This window comes from Mus caroli, chromosome 17, assembly GCF_900094665.2.
Source record: "Mus caroli chromosome 17, CAROLI_EIJ_v1.1, whole genome shotgun sequence".
Classification (NCBI taxonomy): domain Eukaryota; kingdom Metazoa; phylum Chordata; class Mammalia; order Rodentia; family Muridae; genus Mus; species Mus caroli.
The window spans coordinates 30,295,292-30,322,643 of record NC_034586.1 but is presented as its reverse complement, the minus strand read 5'-3'; the positions used below and the strand labels follow the sequence as shown (position 1 = coordinate 30,322,643).

The following is a 27,352-nucleotide window of genomic DNA, read 5'->3' as shown; positions in this document are numbered from 1 at the left end:
TTACTCTGTAACTGAAGCATGCTTTCCATCCAGTGCTTCTGGCCCCTAATTAGACAGGGTTACAGGTCTACAAACGAGCCTAGCTTTTGTTCAAGACTTGATCAAAGTTGCCAGTCTATGGAGAAACACACCTTCATTCCCAGAACTTGGGAGGCAGAGGCAGGTGGGTCTCTAAGTTTGAGGACAGCCTGATCTACAGAGTGAGTTCAGGACAACCATGGCTGCACAGAGAAACCCTGTCTCAAAAACCAAACAACTTGGTAAAGCATCTACCTTCACTCTAGAACTGGTGGGTCATGACCCCTTTGGGGTTCAAACAACCCTTTCACAGGGGTTGTTAAGTCCATCAGAAAACACGGATATTTATATTAGTATTCTTAACAGCAGCAAAATTACAGTTATGAAGTAACACTGAAAATAACTTTAAGGTTGGCGTCAGCACAAGGAACTGTGTTAAAGCGTCACAGTATTAGGAAAGTTGAGAACCACTGTTCTGGCATCTGCAAACTCCGTACAGAGGTGAGGCAGAGGGTCCCAGAGGAAGGGTCTAGGTCACATGAAAATGACAGGATCTGTTTTGTAGCCAGGTCCACCCCTGCCTCGACTCATGGCTGCAGGTGTTACAGGCCCTCCACCATCAAAGGAGCTGTGACAGCCACTTAGAGACTGACACAAACAATATCAGTATCTGGGTAGATTTTTCCCATGGTAGCCCTCAGGACAGCACCCAAAACTACCACATTACCAGGCCTTGTGGCAGGTGTCACCCTCCTGGACAGCTACAAACAGTCCCCTCCTGAGCAACTATACCACCCATCAGCCAGTAGCAGCAACAGACCTCAGGGTACTATCCCACCATCTTCCTGATGCCCACCAGGAACAGACTAGGTCTACAATAAAAACATGCTGGGTCCATCCCATAATCAGCTACCAATGCAGACACTATTGCATATGCCAGCAAGATTTCGCTGAAAGGACCCTGATATAGCTGTCTATTGTGAGACTATGCCAGTGCCTGGCAAATACAGAAGTGGATGCTTACAGTCATCTATAGGATGGAACGCAGGGCCCCCAATGGAGGAGCTATAGAAAGTACCCAAGGAGCTGAAGGGGTCTGCAACCCTATAGGTGGAACAATATGAATTAACCAGTACCCCCAGAGCTCGTGTCTCTAACTGCATACGTTACAGAAGATGGCCTAGTTGGGCATCATTGGGAAGAGAGGCCTCATGGTCTTGCAAACTTTATATGCCCCAGTACAGGGGAACGCCAGGGCCAAGAAGTGGGAGTGGATGGGTAGGAGAGCAGGGCAGGGGGAGGGTATAGGGGACTTTTGGGATAGCATTTGAAATGTAAATGAAGAAAATATCTAATTAAAAAAAAAAGACATGCTGGAGAATTAATAAGGCCCAGGGACAAGGAGAGGACACAGTCCCAGCACTGTAAGTACTTATTATTGTCACAGAGTGAGCCCTGCCACGAGGTGATGTCACTGTTCCAGCTCAGCCAGCAGATCAGCTAAGGGTGGCCTGCACTGCACTACCCTAAGAGCTGAGGGTCAGTCAGAGGCTGGGGCGGTGAAAGCTCACAGGCTGTGAGTGAACAGCAGAGGAGCTGACCAGACTGGAAATGAAGGTCACCTCACTCAGAGTCCAGGTGGTAGCCTTGGACGCACTCTGTTGAGGCAGAATCCTGGCAATGGAGGCTGAGTGGGGTGTGTGGAAGCCGTGGAGACAAAAGGAATGGGAAGGGGGTCCCAGGTGACAGTGTGAGACCCAGAGAGTCCATGGGAGCTTAGGGCCCCGGGGAGTCTGAATCAGGAGTTCAGCTTGTGTTTCTTCAGCTCCACCATGAGGTGATGGATGCTGATGAGCTCGGCCCTGGCTGGGATCGCACGGAGCTGGGGCTGGGACAGCACCCTGTGGAAGCAATGGTAGAGTTGGATCAGCTGGGTCAGTGCCCCCTGCACAGGGAAGAGTCAGTGTCAGACTCATGGTGACCTGAGCTGTCAGAGCTTCACCAGAATCTCAGGCACAAATGATTGTTGTTCTTCAGGGTGTTCGTGTGATGCAGAGCCCAGGGGAAAGAGTGAGGAAACAGACAATCATGGGACACTGGCAAAGGGTGGGAGTGGACGGTCACCTGGATGATGCTGGTTCCATTTCAGAAGTTGGTAAAACCCCACATTACATCCTGACTCACTGACTCTACTGATGCTTTCCAGGAACTGCCACAGCCATGGATGAGCTGAGTGACTTGGGCTGACTGCCAGAATGATCTCAGAGCAAGAAGGGACACACGGATGGGTCTCCCACTGACCCCGTGGATGTGCAGACTCAGCACAGCTTAGTAATCAGAGCTCACAAGACCACACAACCAACCTCCAGGCAGGGAAGAGCACCCTGAACAGGCACTGAAGATGGGGCCCAGGTCACAAGAAAAGCCCTCCCCACTAACTGCCGCCCCCACATCCACTTCAACTGTTGCCTCCTGACAGTTACACCCCAGCCAGTCTCCTTCTGCCCACTTCTAAGTCCATGGCCCCAAACTAACACTTAGAGAACTGATCTCTGGCCAGAGAAGGGTTGCCTCTCATACCCTCTGCTCTCCACGCTGCGCAGTATGGGCACCAGGATGGGGTCCTCGAGCTCGGCTGGTGAGATGACAGCACAACGGGTGCCCAGGGTAAAGATCATGTTCCTGATTCAGAGGGACGGCTTGGAGAAGAAGTGTGAACAGCATTGGAGTCAGGGAAACCAATGAGACCAACCACACCAGGCCCAACAAACCAAGGCCCGAGGACCCCAGGAAGCTAAATATTGCCCGGACAGCCCTTTCCAGAGCCAGAGCCTTGCTTTGCCTGACACCTGTAACGGCCATCAAAGTTTTACAAACTCTCTGAAATAATATCTTTAAGGTACTGGAAAGACGGCCGCAGGTAAGAACATTTGCTGTTCCTCCAGAGAGTGATGGTTCTGACCCAGCACCCTGTCTCCTTGAGGATGGGAGAGGAGATCCACAAGAGCCTGTAACTCCAACTCTACGTCTGACATCCTCTCCTGGTTTCCTAGGACACTGGACACTCACCGGGCTGCCTATCCAGGCCCAGCAGTGTGGCTGAAGGCACAAGAAACCACCACTCCAAACCCTAAGGGATAATGAAAGAAATCAAAGCTGGTGTCATCTGTCATGTGTGGAGATGGAAGATCTGGGACACTTTCTGGAATTTCCAACCGCAAAAAGCCCATTTAAAAAACACACAATCCAGGGGCTGGAGAGATGGCTCAGTGATTAAGAGCACTGACTGGTCTTCTGAATGCCCTCAGTTCAAATCCCAGCAACCACATGGTGGCTCACAACCCCGCAAAGTGAAATCTGATGCCCTCTTTTGGTGTGTCTGAAAACAGCTACAGTGTACTTAAGATATAATAATAAATAAATCTTTAAACAAAAACCCAAACAATCCAGTTATTATAATTATTAGCTGTATGCTTAGATTGAGCAGATTTAACACTATATTAACTTATTCCCCATCTATAAGACCCCTTGTTACTTGCAGTTTCTCCTGGCCACCCGGTTCTTGTCCCTTATGGCTTCCTCCTCCTCCTCCTCTTCTTCCTCTTCCTCCTCTTCCTCCTTCTCCTCCTCTTCCTCCTTCTCCTCCTCTTCCTCCTTCTCCTCCTCTTCCTCCTCCTTCTCACTCCTCTCTCCTACCCCTCTCATCCTCTTCTGCCTCCCTACCTGCCCCCACTCTCAAACTTCCAGCCCCACCTTTCCCTTCCACTGCCCAACCACAGGCTCCAGTCTCTACTGACCAGTTAAAATGGGGAGCAGGATCACATGAGATCACCTGAGTACAGGATGGACTGCTCACTGGCTGCAAACCAGTGAGGAAGCAGAATTAACATCAGAATACAAACAGCAGCAGGACAGCCCACAGCAGGACACTAAGCTTGTTTTCTGCACAGTCCCTCTGCTGTTAGACAGAGGAGCTGGTGAGCACTCCTTCAGGAGAGGCTGCATCCCCACACTCCTGGGACACCTCTGGCCCTGCCTAGAGAAATGCAGGCACAGAGGACCACCATGTGAGAAGGGTTAGGAAGAAGAGGACTGGCTCCTGAGCTCACACTCACAGCTTACCCAACACATTCCACAGGAGCTGTGCACATGCACAAGGCTACAGGGCAAAGATCTTATGGATAAATGTTTGCCTGCTCCAACAGGGATCCATGCATCCAGGGATTGAGGTACCCTAGGGTCTCATATTCTGTTTCCAGGGCACCCTGGGTCCACTCCTGCCACAGAGAAGGCTAGAAAATGATTCAGGCTTTGTCAGAGGAGTCCTGATACGTGCTTGCCATCACTGCCTTCCCAGGAGGATCTGAGGTCACTGAACATGAAGAGCACTTCCTTCTGTGTACCACAAAATGGGGAGTCCCAAAGGAGAGAGACATGGGGTCCCCTCCACAATCTTTCACCTCAGTCTGGACTGATGGTGGCAGATGCTGCTGCTTAATTCTTGACATTCTGGGGTGCTTTGAATAAGAATGGTTCCTGTAGGCACACACATTTGAAGACGGTGACCAGGAAACAGGACATTTTGAAAGGTTTAGGAGAATTGAGGTGTGGCCTTGATACAGGAATTGTTTCACAGGGAACAGTCTTTGAGGCTTCAAAAGGCCATGCCAGCCCAGTCTAGGTCTGTCTGCTGCCCATAGATCAGGATGAGCTCTCAGCTCCTGCTCCAGCCCCATGCCTGCCTGCCTACTTGCTGCCCCCCCCCCCGCCCATGATGAGAAAGGACTAAACCACTGAAACCATAAGTAAGCCCCAATTAAAGGCTTTGTATTTCAGAACTGCCTTGTTCATGGTGGCCCTGCACAGCAATAGAACAGTGTCTAAGACTCATCATTTCCTAGTCTCTGTCATCTATGTCCCCATCCATCCACCAGTCACCTCACCTAGAAGCAAGATGGACCCTAGTGCTCTTTAAGACCAGACCCAAGGCACCATCCCTGTCCCTCTGCTGATGTCACTCTCCAGCTCAGCTCTGACTCCTCAGAGCAGACCAGCCTTGTGGTAAACCTAGATCCACCCACATTCCAGAACCAGGGGACTCCCAGCCTGCCCTCAGACACTCAGCACCAACAGCTAAGTCTTCACCAGCCAAAAATTGGACAAGATACTACTGTCATCCGCACACACTTTCTCTTCCATTCTTGCTCAGAGGAAGCCTTTTTAATATGACTCTCCATATACAGTAAATCTTTCTCCTGAGGTTGTATGGGGGTGTGATCTTTGAGGCAACCCTTGGTTCTCTGATTGCCACAAAAAAAACCCAAAACCTAACATTGGAGCCGTGGTTTGGTAGGCTGTCCTTGGGCCTGTGCACTCTTACAAGGACCAAGTTACATGTGTCTATCCCTTATCTCCATTCCACCCACAGCAGACCCACCTTCTGTCCCTCCATCCATCACCAGCACCTGGTGAGTGATCCCTCTCAGTTGGCCCCAGTGCTTCCCTGAGTCTTGGTACTCTAGGAGGTGGAGGTACCCATCCCTGCACTGGACCTTTTCACCTGGGTTGGGTTTTATTTTGAGCTATATTTTTTCTGCTACCTGCTCTGTCTTTCTTTGTTCTTCCTGTGCCTCTACATTGTGAGTTTCCTTACCTCTCACCCAAAGAGTGGAATGTGGGTAGTTTTCAGATTACCAACACCGATGATCTGCTGTGAAGAGGCAGAGCAGAGCTAAAGAGAGGCATCTTAGAGCTGTAGAAATTCCCTCTACACTAAATTGGTTTTACAATCCTCTCTCTCCACATCGGTGGAATCAGGTTTTATTACAATGTCTTGTTCTCAGTGCAAATGAATGGGCAAAAATTTGGTGCAACTGATTTCCAACATTTCCCAAATAATAACTTCCACTACACATAGAAGTGATCCCAAATATCTTACGTCTAAACTTTCTCCACTCTGTACTTTCTCTATTTTCCACTCCTAAAAATATTTTATCTCTACAATTTCTCTGTATTCTGTTCTCAAAAAAATCTCTTCAAGACTATGGTATAAGCTATATGTAAATTTGAATAATCATTGGGTATAGTTTAAAACTAATAAAGTAGGGGCTGGTGAGATGGCTCAGTGGGTAAGAGCACCCGACTGCTCTTCCGAAGGTCCAGAGTTCAAATCCCAGCAACCACATGGTGGCTCACAACCATCCGTAACAAGATCTGACCCCCTCTTCTGGTGTGTCTGAAGACAGCTACGGTGTACTTCATCTGACCCCCTCTTCTGGTGTGTCTGAAGACAGCTACAGTGTACTTATAATAATATATAAATCTTAAAAAAAAAAACTAATAAAGTATATATCAAAATTTGGCTTTAAACTTAAAACTAAAGGGTTATAATTAATATTCATAACAGGTAATCTTAATTTGCTGCAATGTAGTGTATTGATTCAACTCTATGTGTAGTTATATGTAACTTGGATTCAATTTTTTCTATTGCCAAGAAACCTAGGAAAGATATAAATGGCCAAAATGGGGAGCCCTGGGAGTTAGGATTAGGGCAGGGTGTTGCTTCTCCCCTTCCAGGTGAATAAAAGCATGCAACTGAGGAATCTGGAGACCACTGGGCAAATGAAACGTCTGAAGAAAAAGATGGTTCATCAAGAGAAAATGTCCCAAGAAAAGGAGTCAAATTGGCCAAGTGGTATTGCCCACCTCCATCTTGTCTCTTCTGCCCTCTACCAACAGAAGTTGCAAATGATCTTTATATGATCTCAGTTAAACATTAAAGCTGGATTTTAGCATTAGAGTTTGGGTCTCTCCTCCTCTAAACCCACACATGCTTGTTAAATCCAATATCTCCATCTCATATCAGAAGAACCACTTGGTATGGGACAGAGAAAAACAGAAAATAAGGGGCTGTTCTATTGTCACCAATCTCATAATCTTTTGGTTTTCAGTTACTCTCTAACACTTTTCTTAGGATATGAATATTACAACAACTTCTATAAGAATATTGTGCATACATAAATTCTCTATCACCATACCAGTAGTCATACAGGGTAGAAACTAATTCTAGAAATTATCTTATTCTTGCTTTCTGTGTGTGTTTCCAGGTTTCAGTCTCAAGCAAGTAACCAGAAACAAGGATTATGTACCTTGAATGTACTTAAGAGAGAGTGGTTCTGAAACCTTTCTGAGATGTGCTGACTATAGCATTTAAAATGAATAAGGTTTTTAGAATTCCTAACAGTAACCTTTTAGGTTTCCAAGAAGAAGGATGACACGGCCCACTGCAAATTCGCCTGGACTGTGTTAACACTAACTACTGGGATTAACTGCCCCATGCCTCTTCTGCTGCCAGGTCCTGTGCAAACAGTGGACACCTTTGGTTGACTGCTATGTTCTACATAGACAGGATTGCTGCTAAAGTAGCAAACACCACCCAATGATCAGCTTCAGACTACAAACTCCTCAGGATATTCAAATTCCTGAGTTCATAGGAAACTGACATGAACATTGTATAGAACTCTGAACTGAAAAATACTGAGTCCTGAGACTGCAAATTCAACCAAGCTGGACATTGTGGGAAGCTTGGCAGAAATAGCTTCATTATTGAAAAGAGTTTTACTGTGTTACACTTAAAAATTTTTTTTACATAGACAAGAAAAGGGAGATACTGGAATAATATATGGATAATAGAAAACAGGGGTAAATTATTCAATCTGTTCTTATATACAATTTTGTATCAATATACAAAATTATTGTGTATTGTTACAAAATTATAGTAGCTTACAATGGCTTAGCTCTTTCTATGTTGAAACAAAATTGAGGTTGTATTTGATTACATTAGTATAGATCTTTGTATATTAATGCAAAACTAAGGTTTATTGATTACATTGGGATAGATCTTTGTATATTGATACAAAATTAATGTTGTATTTGCTTACATCCATATAGATCTTGTATACTGATACAAAGTAAGGTTATATTTTGGTTACAACATACTATGTATCAACTACATAGTATTAAAGAACCTATGTCCTTCTTAAAACTGCAATGGGAAGTACTAGTCCTTTTGAAAGCTCCTATTACAAACTGTTTAAGAAAATTGTAAAATGCAAGTTAGTAGTTAATCAAACTTTTGTTTGTTTGGTTTTGTTAGGTACTAGTCTTCAAAAACCTTAGAGATCTATAAACTGTAGCAATTAAAGATGAATTAAAGATTTTTTATTAATTTAAGCCTTTTTTTAAAAACAATGAAATGTGTCAGTTCGTTGTTATGTGTGTCAACACACCCATACTACTTCAAGGAAGTTGATGAAAATTGAAGAACTTCCTTATGGAGTTTGCTTCAAATGTGGCAAGCTGCCACTGGGCAAGAAACTGCCCTTGCTTCAACTGCAGACAGAACACTGTCCAAACTGGACAAAGAAAGAACAGGAATTCAAGTGCTGAACTCTGCCAGGACTACATAGAGATGAAGACCCTCATGCTTCCTGCTTTGAAGAACAATCTGTCAGATGTTCTGGGTCAGAAGCCTGGAAACATGGATGCCCCAAACTTCCAGAGGAAGCCTGGTGACTGTCCAGGCAGCCAGCAGTCTCTGTCATTTTTACAGTTTTAGAAGTTGCTTGTTCTGCACTTCCTGTCTATGTTGATAACATTCGTTCCCCTCAGGTCTCTGATGGGTTAACTCTCACAGTTAAGCCTAAATTGTTTAGGATTTAAGAAAACGTTTTAAGGTTTAAAAAGAGGTTTTTAGGTTGCTAAATATAAGTTATGACAGAAAGTGTTTTGAGTTGCACTCAACAAGATTAGATAGATAGTGGAATACTTTCTCCAAACTTGCCAAATACAAGAGGACTTGACATTGTGAATGTAATTTTTAGCAGATAGCAGTATTAGTTTATTGATATTAGAGAAATAGTTATTATTCAGACAAAAGGGAAAATGTGGCAGGATATTTAATTACATTGTGTAGCCCAAGATTCTGAACTTGGAACAAGAAAACCTGTTTCTGCTTGTGGAGTTGCACAGCCCTAACAGACACCTTTAAGCCAAGAGTTTTCTGAAAACAATATTAATTAAACTCAACCATAGGTCAAGAGAAACAGCATGCAACCAGTTGACAGGGGTGAACATAGGACACACAGGAAATAGAAAGGAGGGAGATTGAGTTGGAGGGAATTGAAGACAGTGTAGAGGAGAAAAAGAAGGAGGAGGAAGAGGAGGAAGAGGAGGAGCCTTCTGAGACCTTGGTGGAGTAGAAAGGACTTTTCTCTGCCTCACTTAGCCAGCAAGCTTTCACCCCAGCACATGGCCCCTTTGTCTTCACTGGTAAAACTGAGTGACTGGGATTTTGTTTTTAAAACAACAGACCATGAAAAGAGATGTTTCAAGACAGCGACTATGTGTCTCTCCTTCATCTGGGCTGATGACATCATCAGTATGTAAGTTGCCATATGACTGGCAGCCGTCCTTACTAAGGTTAAAGAGTAGATGCCGTGTGAGTTCACCAACATCATCACTTCACCACATGTCGCCAAATAATAACCGTAAAACGTTTTTGTCCTCATGAGATTTCTGTATGTCATTCTATCTCTTTGAAGACTAAAGAAGTACCCACAACTCTCAAGTATTTCTGATTGGTATAAATTTTATATGAAGATATAAATTTAAGGTTACATTTGTTACAACATACTGCATATGTGATTCAACACTGGTTTAGAATATACTGTATGTGATAATAAAAATTTAATTTTATAAGGATCTTCTTGAATTAGCAAACACTGCTTTAAGTTGGATGCCTATCCTCCTATGTCTTTGCTAACTGCTCAGCACCAAGCTGATATAAAATGTAGATAAGCACAACACATGTTTGATGAATAAGGAATGCATTTTATTCTAAAATCTTATGTTATGAGCATATGAGCATTAGATGCATTCATGTCTTTGTGATTGTGTCAGATCCCTGGAACTATCATTACAGACCATTGTGAGCTGCAGTGTGGTTGCTGGGAATTGAACCTGGATCCTCTGGAAGAGCAGGCAGTGCTCTTCACTTCTGAGCCACCTCTACAGCCAGTTATACTTGAATAAGGAATACTGATTAATATGTTCTATATTTCTAAGACATACTCAACTTCACAGCAATAATTGTCTAGCTTTTTGTCCTTGCTCATCTTGTTAAGGTTTATCTATTTTGAGAAACTGAGTCATACAAAAACTGTGTTATTCTGTATTGGTAAACTATAAAAGACACCAGTCCCTTATGGCTAAAGTTAAGGCATTTATGTTTAATTTAGATGATAAAGGATTTTCAACTGAAATTACTAAGGCTCAAACTTAACAGAGATAAAGTTATAAAATCTGGGGGCTGGAGAGATGGCTCACTGGTTAAGAGCACTGATTGGTCTTTCAGAGTCCTGAGTTCAATTCTCAGCAACCACATGGTGGCTCACAACCATCAGTAATAGGATCTGATGCCCTTTTCTTGTGTGTCTGGACAGCTGCAGTGTATTTATATGAATAAAATAAATAAATCCTTTTTAAAAATCTTAATCTTATGTAAGTTACTGACTTACTGTAAACTGGGAGGACAATTAACACAGGCAAGTTAAGAACAGGAACAAGGTTTAATTAGCCTCCAGTGTGTTTGCTAAGTTAAGCCTAAAACAAGTTACTAGAAACAAGGAAAGTTTGTTCAGTGTAGCTATACTAAGTAGCTAGCAGTCATCAAAATTTTTCATAGATCTGCTGAATATGGCATTTAAAATGATGGAAATAGCTTACTATGACCGAGACCCCCAGCTACTAGAAGTGACCCCCCAGGTCTTCTCAGATGATGATGGGATAGAGAAGAACTCCACTTGGAGCTTGCTTTAAAGGTGACAAAGCCAGACTGCCTGGGTGAAAACCTGCCTTTCATCGAGTCTGTCAACAGGACCCTGTCCAAACTGGACAAGCAGGACACTGGGAAGTTGATGGCCTTGCTTTGGATCTTCTGGACTGGGCAGGGAAGTCTGATGTTGCCCTGGGTCCTCTGTCCCCAGTGAAATTAAGACTAGGTCAGTGGTTGTCTAGGTAACGGATAAGTCTGTCATTTTTAATAGATTTGGAAACTGCTTGGTCTGTACTTCCTGTTTTCTCAGGAGAAATTCATCGTTCCCAGATCTCTGGTGGTGTGGACTAGGGAGAGCTTTGTCAGTTTATCAGCGAGCAACAGCACAGGCTTCAGGTGCTTCTCAGTTCTCTGCATGTGCAAAACTCACGGACACTGTCCTAGAGTTGCTACTGGGTCTCTACACTGATCACATTGTTACCAGGTTCTAAGAAGAGAAAAATTCACACAACAGATTTCAATGTAACGGTTTACTATTCCTTTATGTAAAGGAAGTTGTTTTACCAGGATGTTTGCTCTTAGTAACCAACCACCTGTTTCTTGTGGTAAATAATTGGATAGAAAAAAATGTAAAGTTTATGTAACTTCTAAGGATATGAAATGTTAAGTAAGTTACAATGATCTTAAAAGTGTGCTTTCAGATCTCTGAATGGAACTTATAAAGGTCAAACGTGTTTTAAATGCAATTTATAAAGGTCTAAGGAGGTGCTTTAAGATGTATAAATGCAGTTTGTAGAGGTATAAGAAAGTGATTTAAGGTGTATGTAAAAATGAAAAATGTTTTAGATCTTCCCTCTCTATGCTATTGTTACATTAAGAGCTAAAAATTTCAGAGTTTTAACATTCATCAATGGAGTTCTGATGAGTTATTGATCTAGCTATGATAATCAGTAATTGCTATTATAGTCGCAAGCTCAAGATTATGAATTTCCTATGGTTGTCTTCTAAGCATGGACTTAAAAGTGCTTTTCACTGAGCTAAAAATATCTGTCCAATGTGTATACACCCTGTGTTCTGGATAGAGGTAGGAATGTTCATGCTTTTACCTCCAAACCCACTTTCGGAGACCACAAACTTTTACTAAGATTCAAAGGCATGAGTCTGCTGCCGTTTTTACAATGTGAAGTTCAGCACAGAACCCACAGTGGTATGTTTACATGTCTAAAATTTATCTCATTTTCTAAACTTTTAAAATTCTTTTAAGCTTCAAAGAATCTACTTGAATCCACCTCTCATGATCAAATGGACTGCAGATAAGAACTGTCAATCAACAGCCTGTTTCATCTCCTGCCTGTTCAGCTTAGTCCTAAGGGTAGGGTTTTCCTCTCCTGTTCTGTGGTCTTGGGATGCCCCACCCCCAACTAATAAGCCTAAGCATTTAAAACATTAATCCTAAAGAAAAAAATTATTCTAGCCTCCTTAACATTACCTTCTGATCCTTATATATACAGATAGGCTTCAGTAAAATGCTAGCTCCCAGGTGTTTCCTCGGACTCTGCATACCAGACAGCTTCAACGCACCTGCCCCATGATGGTTCAACTGAAAGATGCATCTGCATTCCCCAGCTGCAGGTGGTCCTGCAGAGCCTGGACAGTGAGCAAACAGCATGTTTTTTTTTTTTTTGAACCTATCCAGCATCCCAGCTTTTGTGGGTCCCCAAAATGTTGACACCCCCCCAGACAACAGGAGGATTCTAAAGAGCTCAGTAACCCCATTTCTGCTTCACCAGACACCCCTTCCCATTTTCTCACCATATGTAGTAAATGAGAGGAAGGGATGTCTGTCAACCAATGACCACCCACATTCCAGAACCAGCCTGCTTTGAGCCTCTCAGTGCCAGAAGCCACATCATCACCAGCCACCAAATGTGACACATTTCTACTGTGGCCACAAGTTGTGTACCCTTATCCAGCTCAGGTCTCCACAGCCCCCTCTTTTTCTCTTCCAAACTCACTACCCACCCCCAATAAATCTCTCACATGAAGTTTGTTGTGTTGTGTGACCTTTGCAAAACCCCATGGTTTTCTGATCCATGCAAGAACTCTAACAAGCCCCACAGGGTCAGCCCTGAATGTTTCCCAGCTGGGCAGGTGTCTGTTGGAGCAGGACCTGAAGCTGCATGAAGTCTGAGCAAGAAGGGAAATTGTCAATGTCCAAAGAGTGGAAGAGCACTTCTCATTCCTTTTTAATTCTCTGTCTATCTGAATGTCTGCATATCTGCAAACTACCTACCTACCTACCTCTCCTCAGTCTCCCCAAAATCAGACTGCCCTGTTCTGAGGTAAGAAACTGTCCCTATTTCTCTCCCCATCTCCTCCCTTGCCCTGACTTTATCAGTCCCTCCTGAGGTTATATAAATATTGTCAAACACAGGCAAGGGAGAGACAGGTCCTCAGGACTGAGGGGCAGGAATGGAGCTGGAATCCACTGTGCTCCCATTCCTTGCATTCCCACTGTTTTACCATGGGGCCTCCATCCACAGGGCAGGTCCCTGGCTCAGCTCAGGGGGAGGAACTCACACATACTCCTCCCTCAGCTCTCACTGAGTGACCCTGCAACAGGAGGCTGTGCTGTTTGCATTTTCTCAACTCCACACCAACTGAGACATATATAAGAAGAGGATCTGGAATTGAGAAACGCTTCCATCCAGGACGCTTTTGGGAAAGTCTATAAGGCATTTTTAAAATTATTATTAATGATTAGTATGGAAGGGCTCAGCCCACTCCAGGTGGTCTTGGCTGGTGATCAAGGATTGTATAAGAAAGCAGGCTGAGCAAGCCATGAACTACAATGCTATTAGCACTGGTCCTCATGGTCTCTGTTTCAGTTCCTCCTTTAGAATCCTCTCAAGGTCCTGCTGTGAATATCTTCAATAATAGACTGTGATGTGGAAGTGTAAACTGAAATAAACCCTTTCTTTCTCAAGTTGCTGTTGGTCATGGGGTCTTATCACAGCAATGGAAACCCTCACTAAGACACAGGTGCACAAGGGCCTCGCTCTGCTCCCTGCAGACACCACCCTCTCCTGCAGCTCAGCTCCTGCCCCTCCCTTGCCCTGGAGCAGCACCACTTTATAGCTCCTGGGGATCTGACCTCCAGAGATAGCAGAAATTATCTGGCAGGACTCATTTCCATTGGGTGGCAGGATCCTGGGAAACCAACCAGCTACTCTGTGGGCCTTGGTTATAAAGTCCACACAGCCAAGGGCCTCAGTTTCCCGGTATTCCAGATGGGGGCAATGGCGCCGCGAATGCTGCTCCTGCTGCTGGCGGCCTCGCTGAAACTGACTGAGACCCGCGCGGGTGAGTGTGGGGTCAGGAGGGAAACAGCGTCTGCAGGGAGGGGCGGGGGCGGCAACGGGGAAGCCGCGTCCCCAATTCGCCCAACAGACCCTCCGCCCCTTCTCCACCCGCGTCCGGAGCCCCGCGCCCTGCTCCCCTCCCGGCCCGCGCACCCTGTCGGGGCCCCGGGTGGAGGTCGGGGTCTCACCGCGCGCCGCCCCCAGGCCCACACTCGCTGCGGTATTTCCACACCGCCGTGTCCCGGCCCGGCCTCGGGGAGCCCCGATTCATTATCGTCGGCTACGTGGACGACACGCAGTTTGTGCGCTTCGACAGCGACGCGGAGAATCCGAGGATGGAGCCGCGGGCGCTGTGGATGGAGCAGGAGGGGCCGGAGTATTGGGAGCGGAACACGCAGATCGCCAAGGAAAATGAGCAGAATTTCGGACGGAGCCTGAGGAAAGCGCTGAGCTACTACAACCAGAGCAAGGGCGGTGAGTGACCCCAGGTAGGAGGTCACGACCCCTCCACGTCCGGACACAGGAGCCAGAGACCTCCCGGGTCCCAAGTCAGAGGTTCTGGAGCAGAACCCACCTTGGATCGGTTTCCCTTTCAGTTTGGTTGAGTCCGCAGGTGGGCGGGGCCGGGTAGGCCGGGTAGCAGGGGACAGAAGTGTAGTCTGGGGTTAGGGCGGGGCAGGTGGTGGAGGCCAGGGCAGGTGGGCGGGAGCGGGGCGGGTGGGCGGGAGCGGGGCGGGTGGGCGGGAGCGGGGCGGGTGGGCGGGGCTGACCGCGGGATCCCGCAGGCTCTCACACCTTCCAGTGGTTGGTTGGTTGTGACCTGGGGCCAGACGGGAGCCTACTCCGAGGGTATGAGCAGTCTGCTTACGATGGCCGCGATTACGTCGCCCTGAACGAGGATCTGATAACGTGGACAGCGGCGGACCTGGCGGCCCTAAAGACCCGACGCAAGTTGGAGCAGGTTAATCTTGCAAAGAAGCGCAGGGACTACCTTGAGGGCGAGTGTTTGAAGTGGCTCCGCAGATACCTGGAGTTCGGGAATGCGACGCTGCTGCGCAAAGGTGGGATGCGGGCAGCTCCTCCCTCTGCCCTCAGTCCTGGGGCTCAGTCCTGGGGAAGAAGAAACCCTCAGCTGGGGTGATGCCCCTGTCTCAGAGGGGAGAGAGTGACCCTGGGTCTCCTGATCCCTCATCACAGGGACTGCACTGACTCTCCCAGGGCTCAGCCTTCTCCCTGGACAGTGCCCAGGCTGTCTCAGGAGGGAAGGAGAGAATTTCCCTGAGGTAACAACAGCTGCTCCCTTCAGTTCCCCTGCAGCCTCTGTCAGCCATGGCCTCTCCCAGGCCAGGTTCTCTGCCCACACCCACTGTGTGTGGACACTGACTCCTGTCCTGCTGAGTGTGTCAGCCCTTACACCTCAAGACAGGAAGTCACCTTTACCTGATAACAAACATGGACTCCCTAACCTAGGCCAATTTGCCCAGTCTCTAGAATTTTCAAAGAATACATTCTCACAGATCTCTCCCTGTCTGTGGGGTTTGCATCCCTTCCACAACCTAATTCTCTCTATTCCTACACCGCTGAATGGTCACATGAGCCCTTAGGGGTACCCTGGAAAATTATAAATCATGGAATTTCTTTTTCTTTTTTTCTCTCTTTTCTTTTTCTTCTTTCATTTTTCTTTACTTTTTTTTTTTTTTTGAAGGTGTTATTTTGTTTCTAGTCAGTTTTTGACTGCACTGGAGTGATCCTGTTTCTCCATGCCCTCGTATTATCATTTGTATCAGTCTCCACAGGTGCCAGGGGAGACTGCTAACCTGGATAATTAGACAAGATAAATCAGAGTTCTAGTTAAAGGAGATTTCTTGTGAACTTAGACTGTTTCCTGTCAGAACTAAACATCCAGAAGCCTCCTGCTCTTCCTCTGCCCCACAAGTTACAGTGCTCCCCCCAGTGAATCAGGACTTGGACTCTGAGAGACAGGGTCTTCTGCAATCCAGGGCTGAGTGAGAGGGAAGATCACAAACCCTGTGAGCCCACTGTGTTCCAGTGAGTGCTGCACTGGGGTCCAGAGCTCACTCCAGGGATCCTGTGTGACACACCTGTACCTTGTCCCCTAGAGGCAGGGACTGAGAGTCAGCTTCTGTGGCTATACACTTTGTGATGGCTGTTCTCTTGGACTGACGGTTAATGTTGGTCAGCAAGATGACCACAGTGGTTGAGTCTCACTGGTGGGACCCTTCCAGTGGCATATGACCCTAATTTTGATATGAACTCAAACACATATTAAATTACTTATTTGCCATTCCCTCTTCCATTCTGTGACTACCTCTCTCATGCTATTGAACATCACATAAGGATGACCATGTTCACCCACTGGCTCATGTGGATTCCCTCTTAGCTTCTGAATCCCAAAAGAAAATGTGCAGTTCTGTGCTGAGGGGACCAGCTCTGCTTTTGGTCACTAGTGCAATGACAGTGTAGTGTCAAACAGACACAGAGTTCACTGTTATTATTGGTTTAACTGAGTCTTGTGTAGTTTCAGTTTGTCTTGTTAATTGTGGGATTTCTTAAATCTTCCACACAGATCCCCCAAAGGCACATGTGACCCATCACCCCAGATCTGAAGGTGATGTCACCCTGAGGTGCTGGGCCCTAGGCTTCTACCCTGCTGACATCACCCTGACCTGGCAGTTGAATGGGGAGGAGCTGACCCAGGACATGGAGTTTGTGGAGACCAGGCCTGCAGGGGATGGAACCTTCCAGAAGTGGGCAGCTGTGGTGGTGCCTCTTGGGAAGGAGCAGAAGTACACATGCCATGTGGAACATGAGGGGCTGCCTGAGCCCCTCACCCTGAGATGGGGTAAGGAGGGTGTGGGTGCTGAACTGGGGTCAGGGAAAGCTTGAGACTTCTGCAGACCCTGAGCTGGTCAGGGCTGAGAGCTAAGGTCATGACCCTCACCTACATTTCCTGTACCTGTCTTTCCCAGAGCCTCCTCCATACACTGTCTCCAACATGGTTATCATTGCTGTTCTGGTTGTTGTTGGAGCTGTGATCATCATTGGAGCTGTGGTGGCTTTTGTGATGATGATGAGGAGAAACACAGGTAGGAAAGAGCAGGGTGTGAGTTTTCTCTCAGCCTGCTTTAGAAAGTGCTCTGCTCATTAATGGGAAACACAGTCACACCCCTCATTGCTACTGTCTCTAACTGGGTCTGCTGTCACTTCTGGGAACTTTCTAGAGTCAAGATCTTGCTTGATCTCTCACAGCTTTTCGTCTCAACAGGTGGAAAAGTAAGAGACAACGCTCAGGATCCAGGTTAGTGTGGGGACAGGATTGTCCTGAGGCCATTAGAGTGAAGCTGGAGATGTTAGGAGCTCTGGGAATCCATAATAGCTTCTTCAGAATAATCTCCTGGGAGCCTGAGTTGTACTGTGATATGAATACATACATTTACATGTACGTATACATTTGTTTTGTTTTACCCTAGGCAGGGACAGCCCCCAGAGCTCTGATATCTCTCTCCTAGATTGTAAAGGTGACACTCTGGTGCCTGATTGGGGAGGGGCAATGTGGACATGATTGGGTTTCAGGGACTCCCAGAATCTCCTGTGAGTGAGCTGTGGGTTGTTGGGATGTTGACTTCACAGTGATGGTTCATGACTCTCATTCTCTAGCATGAAGACAGCTGCCTGGAGTGGACTGAGTGACAGCCAGTGTGTTCAGGTCTCTCCTGTGACATCAAGAGTCTTTAGACATCAGCTTTCTATAGAAAATGGTGTCTCATGTTCTCTGTCACACCAACCCCAGTAGCATCTATGTGACAAGTTCCACAGACTGAGGTGAAAATTTCAAAAGAAGGAGGCCTCCTGGAATCAGTTGTGGAACTCTTGGCCAGAGGATTATATTGAGCCTTAGTTCTCATGGCAATTGCTTTATTTTGTTTTCTCTTATTCCTTTTCTTATTTGCATGTTCCTGGTAGCCTAGGCTAAGATCTTAAGTGAAAGTAATGGGTTAGAAACCATCCCTAGAGATGGGGTCACTAACATGACCTTATCTGGGGAAACCAACGCTTTAGTTTAGAAATTATTTACAAAATTATATAATAGTATTATGACAGATAAAAACTTTTCCAACAATAAAATTTCATGTGGCTACATGTGTGTTATCAGAGGTGGGCTTTGGCATGTGGTAAAGAAAGCCTTAAATAGAAAGAATTAACATAGTTTAAATTTAAGCACTGAAAAACAATCAGGCATTAGATGTTAAATAATAATTGACCATAAAGATTTAGTAACATGTCTTGAACATAAGCCAGTAGCCTTGGATGACTGCCCCACTGCTTATATTCATTTAGAGTTGTTATACTTCAATCATTTCTACTCCTCGTGATGTCACCTGTTCTGTTTGTGATTCACTGAACACATCTTTACAGAGTTGTAATGTTTGCATGGTTTTTGTGCTTTCCTGTGCATAATGATAATGATGGTATTTGTGATTGCTTCACTGTACACATCTTCTCAGTGTTGTAATATTTGCTCTTTTAATGTTTAAAAACCCCTGCTTGAGAGCTGCAAAATACACTCAGATTCATAGTGCCTCTGTGTTTGTTTCTGTTTGTAACTGCCGGATCCTTACCCACCTAGCTTGGAGGACCCTCATTCCAGGGATCCCCATCCACCACTCGGGAGGTCTGTGGTAGTTCCCTGTGATCCTATGGTCTCAGTGTGAAGAATTGTGGAGCCCAGTCTGTCCCTGCACACCAGGACCCTGTCCCTGCCCTGCCCTGTCTTCCCCTCTACAGCCAATCTTGCTGGTCCAGCCAAACACTAGGGGGCATCTGCATCCTGCCAGCTCCATGCTGCCCTGAGCTGCAGCTCCTCACTTCCACTCTGAGAATAAGAATCTGAATGGGACCTTGATTCTTAACATCTTGACCTGAGGGTTTATTGCTTGTTACATTGATGGATTGAGAATACTTGGAGGTTTGTTTTTTATGTTTGTTTGTTTTTTGAAGAACCACATGGCAGATGGAGAACCTTCCAGAATCTCTGTCACTATGCTGTGTGTATCTGTTGGGACAGGATGAGGCTGTGGGAGCTGAGTGTGAACATGGTTGTGCCCAGGTGTGGTCACTGTGTTGTGATCTTTGATGAGGTCACTCGTTGATTTTGTCACCTTTGGCTTCTGCTCTCTCCCTCACTACGAGGCACATGCTGAGAGTCTGTGGTCACAAGGACACAGGGAAGACCAGAGCCTTGACCTGTCCCCAGGATTATGAGCCCTCAGGGCTGGAGAGTCTACACTCAACTGGGGAAACTTTAACGTGCCCAGTGCACAAGATAAGTCACACTACATTTCCTCCCACCCATTTGCTTTAGCTTCTAATGATGCAGTCATGAAGGTGGCGTTGGCACTCCCTGTAGCCATGCTCCTGTTGTGATTTCTGCNTCTTTCTTTCCAGTGTCTGTCCCAGGGTTCTCAGGTGTCTGGTGTGGTCTGACTGCTCATCTCTCAGGAGCACATCCACAGCTGAGATAACAACATAGCAATGTTGCTTCTCTCTCCTGTCAATGGGTACAGCTTCCTGAACCTGGACTATCTTATCTAAGCACCTTGTGTTCTGGAGTTAACTCCCTGAAGTCTCTTAATCTCCACCCCCAGCTGGAGGGACTTTCATCCTGTGGACCTGGGACTTTCATCCCTGACTTGGGCATGCAGGGTGCAGTATTCAGCATAGTCTTTCTTTCTTTTTTTTTTTTTTTTGTTTTGTTTTGTTTTGTTTTGTTTTTTGTTTTTTGAGACAGGGTTTTTCTGTGTAGCCCTGGCTGTCCTGGAACTCACTCTGTAGACCAGGCTGGCCTCGAACTCAGAAATCTGCCTGCCTCTGCCTCCCGAGTGCTGGGATTAAAGGCATGCGCCACCACGTCCGGCCAGCATAGTCTTTCTTAAAGTCTGCTCATAGGCCTGCTTTTGCTCTGCATTGTGCATAGCTCTGTATTGTAGGAGGGGAAAGTCCTGTTCATAGGCCTGTAACCATTTAAATCCTCTAATATTTATAGCACTAAAGACACAGGAGACAAGGGCTGGAGAGATGCCTGAGCCATTAAGAGCATGGACTGCTCTTCTAGAGGTCCTGAGTTCAATTCCCAGCAACCACATGGTGGCTCACGACCATCTGTGATGGTTATCTACTCTACTGGTGTGCCTAAAGGCAGCTACAGTGTACTTATATACATAAATAAACAATTCTTACAAAAAAAAAAAAAAAAAAGACAAGGGAGGCATTTGCTTAGGTAAAACTTGCCAGCTCAGAAAGGAAAGTTTATTTTCTAACTATATATGATACACATATTTATAAGCCTAAATCTACAACTAAAATGCCAGCTATTTAGAAATCTCTTTCTATCTGTGTCATTCTGAGCTAGTCTACCTCTCTTTTGAGCTCCTCCAATACCAAGAGGGCTCTTTAGCTCCTTCCTAGATTTCTGTTTTACCTCTGTCCTGCCAGATGCTTCTCTGTTGTTCCTGCAAGCCAAGAGTGGGTGTGGGGGCACTCTATCAAAGGTCCAATTACTTATTAAAGAAGTCTAGCTCCTCTCATCCACCCTTGGCAGGCTGAGCCATGTCACTGTCATGGGATTTCTCTGCTTAGGGATTGCTAGCTTTTTTTCACCCCCTTTTCCTTGATATCACGCCCATGGGTTAGAGTGGGAAGTCCTTCTCAGATGCAGCTGGCTTTGTAAAGCTGCTGACCCCACACGGTGGGGGGTGGACAAGGGGCAGCCCCCGGTACCAGGTTCTCAGTCTCTGGCATCCCACGCTGGATTATGGCAGAGGAACTGAGAACAGAATAGGGGCCCCGGGGCCACACTCAGCCCCGGAGATAAGGGAAGAGAGGGCAGGGGGAAAGAGGGGCGCTGGGTGGTTCCCATGCAGGCGAGAGTCCTTCAGAGACAGTCTATGATTTTAGAGCCTTATTGTAGAAAGGCAGAGGGAAAGAGAAAAGGTAGAAAGAGAGAGAGACCAGCAATGGCCACATAGAGAGAGTGTGGGAGTGAAAGAGTGAAAGAGAGTTAGAGAGTAAGAAAGGTGAAGACTTAGAGAGAGAGAGAGGTAAAAGCTTAGAGAGCGAGGAGGGGCCAAACAGCCCCTTTTATAGTGGGCTTGTTATCTTGCTGTTGCTAGGTAACTGTGGAGGAGTCTAGCCAGAATGCCAGAAGCTTGGGACATTGTCTATGTGACTGCTAGCCACAAGCTTCTCCTGTGGGAGCTATGGGGGCAGCAACTTCAACAGGAGCCAGGGGTCCAAGAGACATGAGGGAACACCTACTGTCCCATGTAGATGAAAATTACTACTCATCTGGTCCCACAGGGCTTCAAGACTTCAAGCCTGGCTCAACAGGAAACCAGGCTGCCTGTGCATAGCCCATTGCCCCACAACTGAGAAGGAGTTCCTTGGGGCAATTTCAATCTCCACTTTTCAGGATACCAGCAGTCCAGGTCTGCAGGGTCAGGATAGCAAACCCAAATCATCGGCTGTGTCAGGACCCAGCAGAAACTGCCAGGCCTCCACCAAATCTGCACGAGTCAGCAGGAATGACCAGGAGAAGTTCTCTGCCATGACTCTCTCAACAAAGCAAAGATCAGTGAAGATGAAGACTTGAGGCCAATGTAGCATTGCAAAGCCAGCTATGCAAGGCCACCATCACTGTCCATTGTGTCCTATTATACTCCCTCCTAATATCACGTGTCCTCACACAAGTCTTGCCTTCCACGAGTCTGCCTCAGCAAAACTCCACTTGAGTCTGTATCAGCTCACATATCCAGAGACTTTCACTTCACTCTGCCAATCATCCTGCTGCAGGAGCAGCAAGAAGCCACCAGAGCATCACCAGAAGGTTTTTGGTGCATTTCTCTCTATGGAGTCACAAGCAACGATGACCAATAAATAATGGTAAGGCTTACCAATACCATGCAGCCTCATCTGCTGTCTGTTGGGACTTATTTATGTTCCTTCTAAGCATTATGTGTCCTTTGCCGAATCTACTTTAGCAAACACCCTTTCACCTGTGTCTGCTTCAGCAAAACAGCATTTGACAGAACTGACTTTCCACAGAAACCAGAAATTTTCCCTTCAAGAACTGTGATGTTTCTCTCCTCTGTAATTTGGGCACCGCCCCCTGAAACTTTTTTTAAAAAAAGATTTATTTATTAATTTATGTGTGTACATCTCTGTCTTTAGAAACACCAGAAGAGGGCATCAGATCCTATTATGGATGATTGTGAGCCACCATGTGGTTGCTGAGAATTGAACTCAGGACCTCTGGAAGAGCAGTCAGTGTTCTTAACCACTGAGCCATCTCTCCAGCTCCCCCAGCCCCACTGAAACTTTATACTCCTCCATTATCTTCTCTTTTAACAGCTGTGTTCTGGAGTTAACTCCCTGAACTCTCATAATCTCTGTTCCCAGCTCAGTGAACCTGTTTCTTGCAGCCCTGACTTGGGCATGCTGGATGCATATTCAGTATAGTCTGTCTTAAATCCCTGTTCATAGCCTGTTATTCCTCTGCATTGTGGATGGCTCTGTATTACAGGAGACCAAAGTCCTGCTCATAGGCCTGTAACCATTTAAATTATGGAATATTTATACCAATAAGCACACAGGAGGCATAAACTGATGTATAAACCTGCCAGCTCAGTGAGGAAACTTTATTTTCCTAACTATATAGGAGACACCTATTACAAGCCTGATTCTACACCTAAACTGTCAGCTCTTCAAAAATCTCTTTCTATCTGTGTCAATCTTATCAGGCTACTCTACCTTTCTCTTGAGCTCCTCCAAACTCCAGAGGGATCTTTAGCTCTGATTCCTAGATTTCTGTTTTACCTGTGTCCTGCCAGATGCTTCTTTGCTGTTCCTGCAACCCAAAGAGGAAATGCCCATCACTTACCACCTGGAGCTCCTTCCATTTTGGCTCTTCCAAGCTGTGTGTGTGTGTGTGTGTGTGTGTGTATGTGTGTGTGTGTGTGTGTGTGTGTGTCTGTGTGTCTGTCTGTGTGTCTGTCTGTCTGTGTGTGTGTCTATGTGTGTGTGTCTGTGTATGTGTGTATGTGTGAGAGAGAGACAGAGAGACAGAGAGACAAAGAGAGACAGACAGGCAAAGAGAGACAGACAGACAGACAGATACAGACAGGCAGAGAAAGACAGACAGGCAGAGAGAGACAGACAGGCAGAGAAAGACAGACAGGCAGAGAGAGACAGAGAGACAAAGAGAGACAGACAGGCAGAGAGGGACAGACAGGCAGAGAGAGACAGACAGACAGAGAGAGACAAAGAGACAGAGACAGAGAAAGACAGAGAGAGAGAGAGAGAGAGAGAGAGAGAGAGAGAGCTCTGTCAAAGGTCCAATTGCTTATAAAAGAAGTCTAGCTCCTCCCATTCACCCTTGGCAGGCTGAGCCATGTCACTGTCATGGGGCTTTTCTGATCAGGAATTGCTAGACTTTTTTTCCCACCACATTTTCTTTGGCATGGGTCCCATGGGTTAGAGTGGGAAGTCCTTTCCATATGCAGCTGGCTTTTGCTGAGGTTCCATTTGTGTGGGGCTGCTGGGGACAGGAGAGGTGTTGGCACTGTGGACAGCTCCTGCCCTGTTTTGCCAAGGCTGCAGGCTGCAGCCAAAAGAAGAGGTCGCCACCATGGACAGCTCCTGTGAGGCCTGTAGAAGGAGATGTCCTACAGCCACCACTTTAACAGGAGCCCCCATTTTTATGGCTCCTGTGGGATGTTTTACTGAGGTAGCTGCTAGGCTGGAGCAGGAATGAAGGGCCTGCCTGCACTTTAACAGATTTAGCCTTAGGAGGTACAATAAGCCAGGATAAGTCCCTTCTCCCTATGCTGTGTCTTGTCAGATATTAAGCCACAGTGATGGAAAAGGGAACTGCATTGGTTACTTTCCTGTCCCTATGATAAAGCATCATGTCCAAGGAAACTTCTAGAATGATTTTCTGGGGATTAGGGTCCCAAAGAGTTAAGAGTCCATCAACATCACAACAGCAAACCCCAGACATGGCAGCAGGAACAGCTGAGAGCTCACACCTCCAACCATGCCCCTGGTGACATACTTCCTCCAGCAAGGCCACACCCCCTAAGCTTCCCCAAACAGCACCACCTGGGGACTAAGTATTCAAGTGACCAAGAATATGGGGCCATCTTATTCAGAGGACCACAGTAACTGACACAGACAGTGACAGCCTAGCTCTCAGGGCAAAAACGGGATCTTCCAGGTGTAGTGCCAGGGAAATGTTAGCAATACCCCAAAACCAGACAGCAGCTGATCTAATGTAGTCACAGGAGGGCCTTTTTTATTTGAGCTAGCTCAGCCCAGTGTACATCGTCATGCAGGACAGTTTTGGTGATGAGGAGCCTGAATATCTGCCAGGGCAAGGCCTTACAGTAAGCAGTGTGTGTGTGTGTGTTTGGGGTGGTGAGTGTACAAGCATCTCGTTGGAGAGCTACTGTGGCATTTAACATCATTGGTTGGTGCTGGGAGTCATATCGTAAACTTAATGTTTGCTTCCCAGTGTATTGGTGGCCGTGAGACTGAGGATGGGCTTGTAACCTGGAGACGCAGGTCTTTTGGGGGAGTAACCTGGAGTCACAGCTTTTCTTGGGGGTTAGCCTAGAGACTGAAGCTAGGCTCAGGTTTTGTTGGGAGGTAACTTGGAAACTAATTCTAGGTACCAGGCTGTTAGTTTGCCTGAGTTCAAATTCTCTAAAATGGAATCTGAATTTAAAAGATTTGACCTCTCACAGGTGGCAGCTGGCTGGCACTGACACAGGTGGGACCTGGGCAAGAAGGCTTGGTTCTCCAGAGTTGCCCAAGGCAATGCTGGTACCTATCTGGCCACGAAATGCTTTTTCTAAAGTTGTGGTGGGCATCTCTTGTATGTGCCAAGTCCAGGAATGGAGGAACTTTCCAAAGGAAATGTTCAAACCCAAAGGTCTCCAAGGAGACCATCAAGATGGCTCAGAGAGTAAAGATTCTTGCCACCAAGCTTGGCTCCCTGAGTTTGATCCATGGACGCCACATGGTGAATGGAGACACCTGACTCTGTAAGTTGTGCTCTGAGCTTCACACGGGCATCATGACATGCACATCCGTACACATAATTATTAAATCAGTGCAATAAAGATAGAAATGAACCGTGAAGATTTCATATTGAAGGACATGGAAACACATATGTATAAGGACACCTATGTATAAGGACATGTATGTAGAAGTTGTGCCCAGTTTTGCTCCAGACTTACTTGTGTCCAAAACCCACATTGTGATGAGAAGCAGCCAGGAGGACTGAAGGGCACCCCATGCAAGGATAATCACAGAGATTTTAAACTCTTTTATGTGTTATGTATTTATACTATTGCTTTATGTGTACCCTGTGTGAATGTGGCCACTCCCCAGCTGTGGTGTGTGTTGGGGGCAGGGGAAGTCAGAAGACAACCTTGGGTACCCAGTTCTCTCTCTCCACGTGGGTTCTGGGGGACTGAACTCAGGTGGTCAGACTCAGTAGCAAGCACCTCTACCTGAGTCACCTCAGCAGCTCGAGTGGGTGCCTGTTTTTGGAGGTGTTGAGAAATCGAACCCGGGACCTGCAGTACACAAGGTGGGCACTCAAGTCACTGAGCCATATTCCCAATGTCTGAATACCAGCCAGCAGACAACAGCTCTCTGTTATTTCAAAGGCCCTGTCTAAAGCTTTAGGATAAAGATGGAATTAGAGACCATCTGTTAAAAAATAGAGATGGGCTGCATACAAGAAGCACTTTTGGAACACAGCCCTCTGATCTGAGGACCTAAATCTAGGAGAACCAGGCCTGAAGTGGAAATTTCTGGTTTCTTTGGCACTCAGTTGTGTCGTGTGATGTTTTTCTGGAAACTGTCTTATGAGAGGATATTTTTGCTGAAGCAGACTTGTGCTTTTCTGGAAACTGCCTGGAAAACGGGCATGCAATGTTTTGCTAGAGCTTCAGAGATGCCCTCTTGAGGGAACACATGCTGTCTGAAAAGGGTATAAATAAAACCCAATAGACTGCGGACTATGTGTGTGGCATTGGTTCACCCTGCCACTCTTTGCTGGTCTTCATTGGGCTTTGCTGATGTTGGTCTTCACAGACGATGCTGTGGCATTGGTTAGCCTTGCCTTCTTGCTGATCATTTGTCATGAGTTTGTAGAGAGAAAGGAACCTAAGAACTTTGGGTGGTTTTCTGGCAGCTTCTTCCTGCTTCTGCAGAGTCAGGCTGATTGATACAATCTCAAAGTTCCTTCTGGATTAAACTGCCATTGCTGACTGGTGTGAACTCAACTGCTGATATCCTGACAACACAGATTAGACTCTCTCCAACAAACTGTTTCTAAACAGGTCCACACCCTCCTTTATCCTATTAACATTTCCTTTCTGTTTTCTCTAGTTGGTGGTGAGCTAGAAGAGAGGTTAAAACACTTAAGTAACCTTACTAAAGTAGGTTTAGGAAAATATAAACCTACACAGGGCATCTGGAATGTTCCATGTGTGGGTTATGTTAGCAATGCTGCGTTGGTGCTGGAGGACATCAGATGTTTTTGTAGACTGAGCACTGTGGGGACAGATTGGGAAGCTCCTTCTCTTGGTCTCTGTGACCCTGAGGAAACCAGGGCTTCTCCTATTCAAACCTTCTCTGCAGGGTAGTTAGGTGGCTCAGGCCTGAGTGAGGCCCTGTGGCTGCAGAGAAAGCCAAGGCATAAAAATAAGGATGGTGTCACTTCTGAGTATAATTATGGAGCTGCAGAGATTGTTCAGAGGTGAAGAATGTTTACTGCTGTTCCAGAAGACCTGGATTCAGTTACCAGTTCTCACCCACTTGTAACTCCAGCCTTAGATGGGTAGGGTGCCATCTTCTGGCCATCTGGGGCACTCCATGGATGTGGCTCACAGATATACATGGAGGCAAAACACCCATATACATAAAAATATTTTTTAAAAGAATGAAAGAGAAATGAAGGGAAAGAAGATTTCTGTAAAGAAAGAGATCCATGAACAGTATTGGAGGGTCACTACAGCGCATAGGAACATTTCCAAACCCTACTGCAGGA

General features: G+C 46.2%; 1 protein-coding gene across 2 annotated transcripts in view; it reads left to right on the top strand.

Annotated features, from left to right (window-relative positions):
* LOC110312198 (H-2 class I histocompatibility antigen, L-D alpha chain-like) overlaps positions 1-18,814 on the top strand; it is a 32,389-nt gene extending 13,575 nt beyond the window's left edge. Inside the window, exons 1-7 of one of the 2 annotated variants that reach the window (XM_029471029.1) lie at positions 14,137-14,215; positions 14,419-14,688; positions 15,000-15,275; positions 16,802-17,077; positions 17,205-17,321; positions 17,501-17,533; positions 17,893-18,059. In XM_029471029.1, coding sequence (XP_029326889.1) covers positions 14,143-14,215; positions 14,419-14,688; positions 15,000-15,275; positions 16,802-17,077; positions 17,205-17,321; positions 17,501-17,533; positions 17,893-17,897 — 1,050 coding nt within the window. In that variant the 5' untranslated portion in view covers positions 14,137-14,142 and the 3' untranslated portion in view covers positions 17,898-18,059. Of the gene's footprint in view, positions 1-14,136; positions 14,216-14,418; positions 14,689-14,999; positions 15,276-16,801; positions 17,078-17,204; positions 17,322-17,500; positions 17,534-17,892 lie in introns of those variants that run through there. The other variant, XM_029471030.1, reaches the window with a different exon arrangement.
* Positions 18,815-27,352: the final 8,538 nt, after the last annotated feature.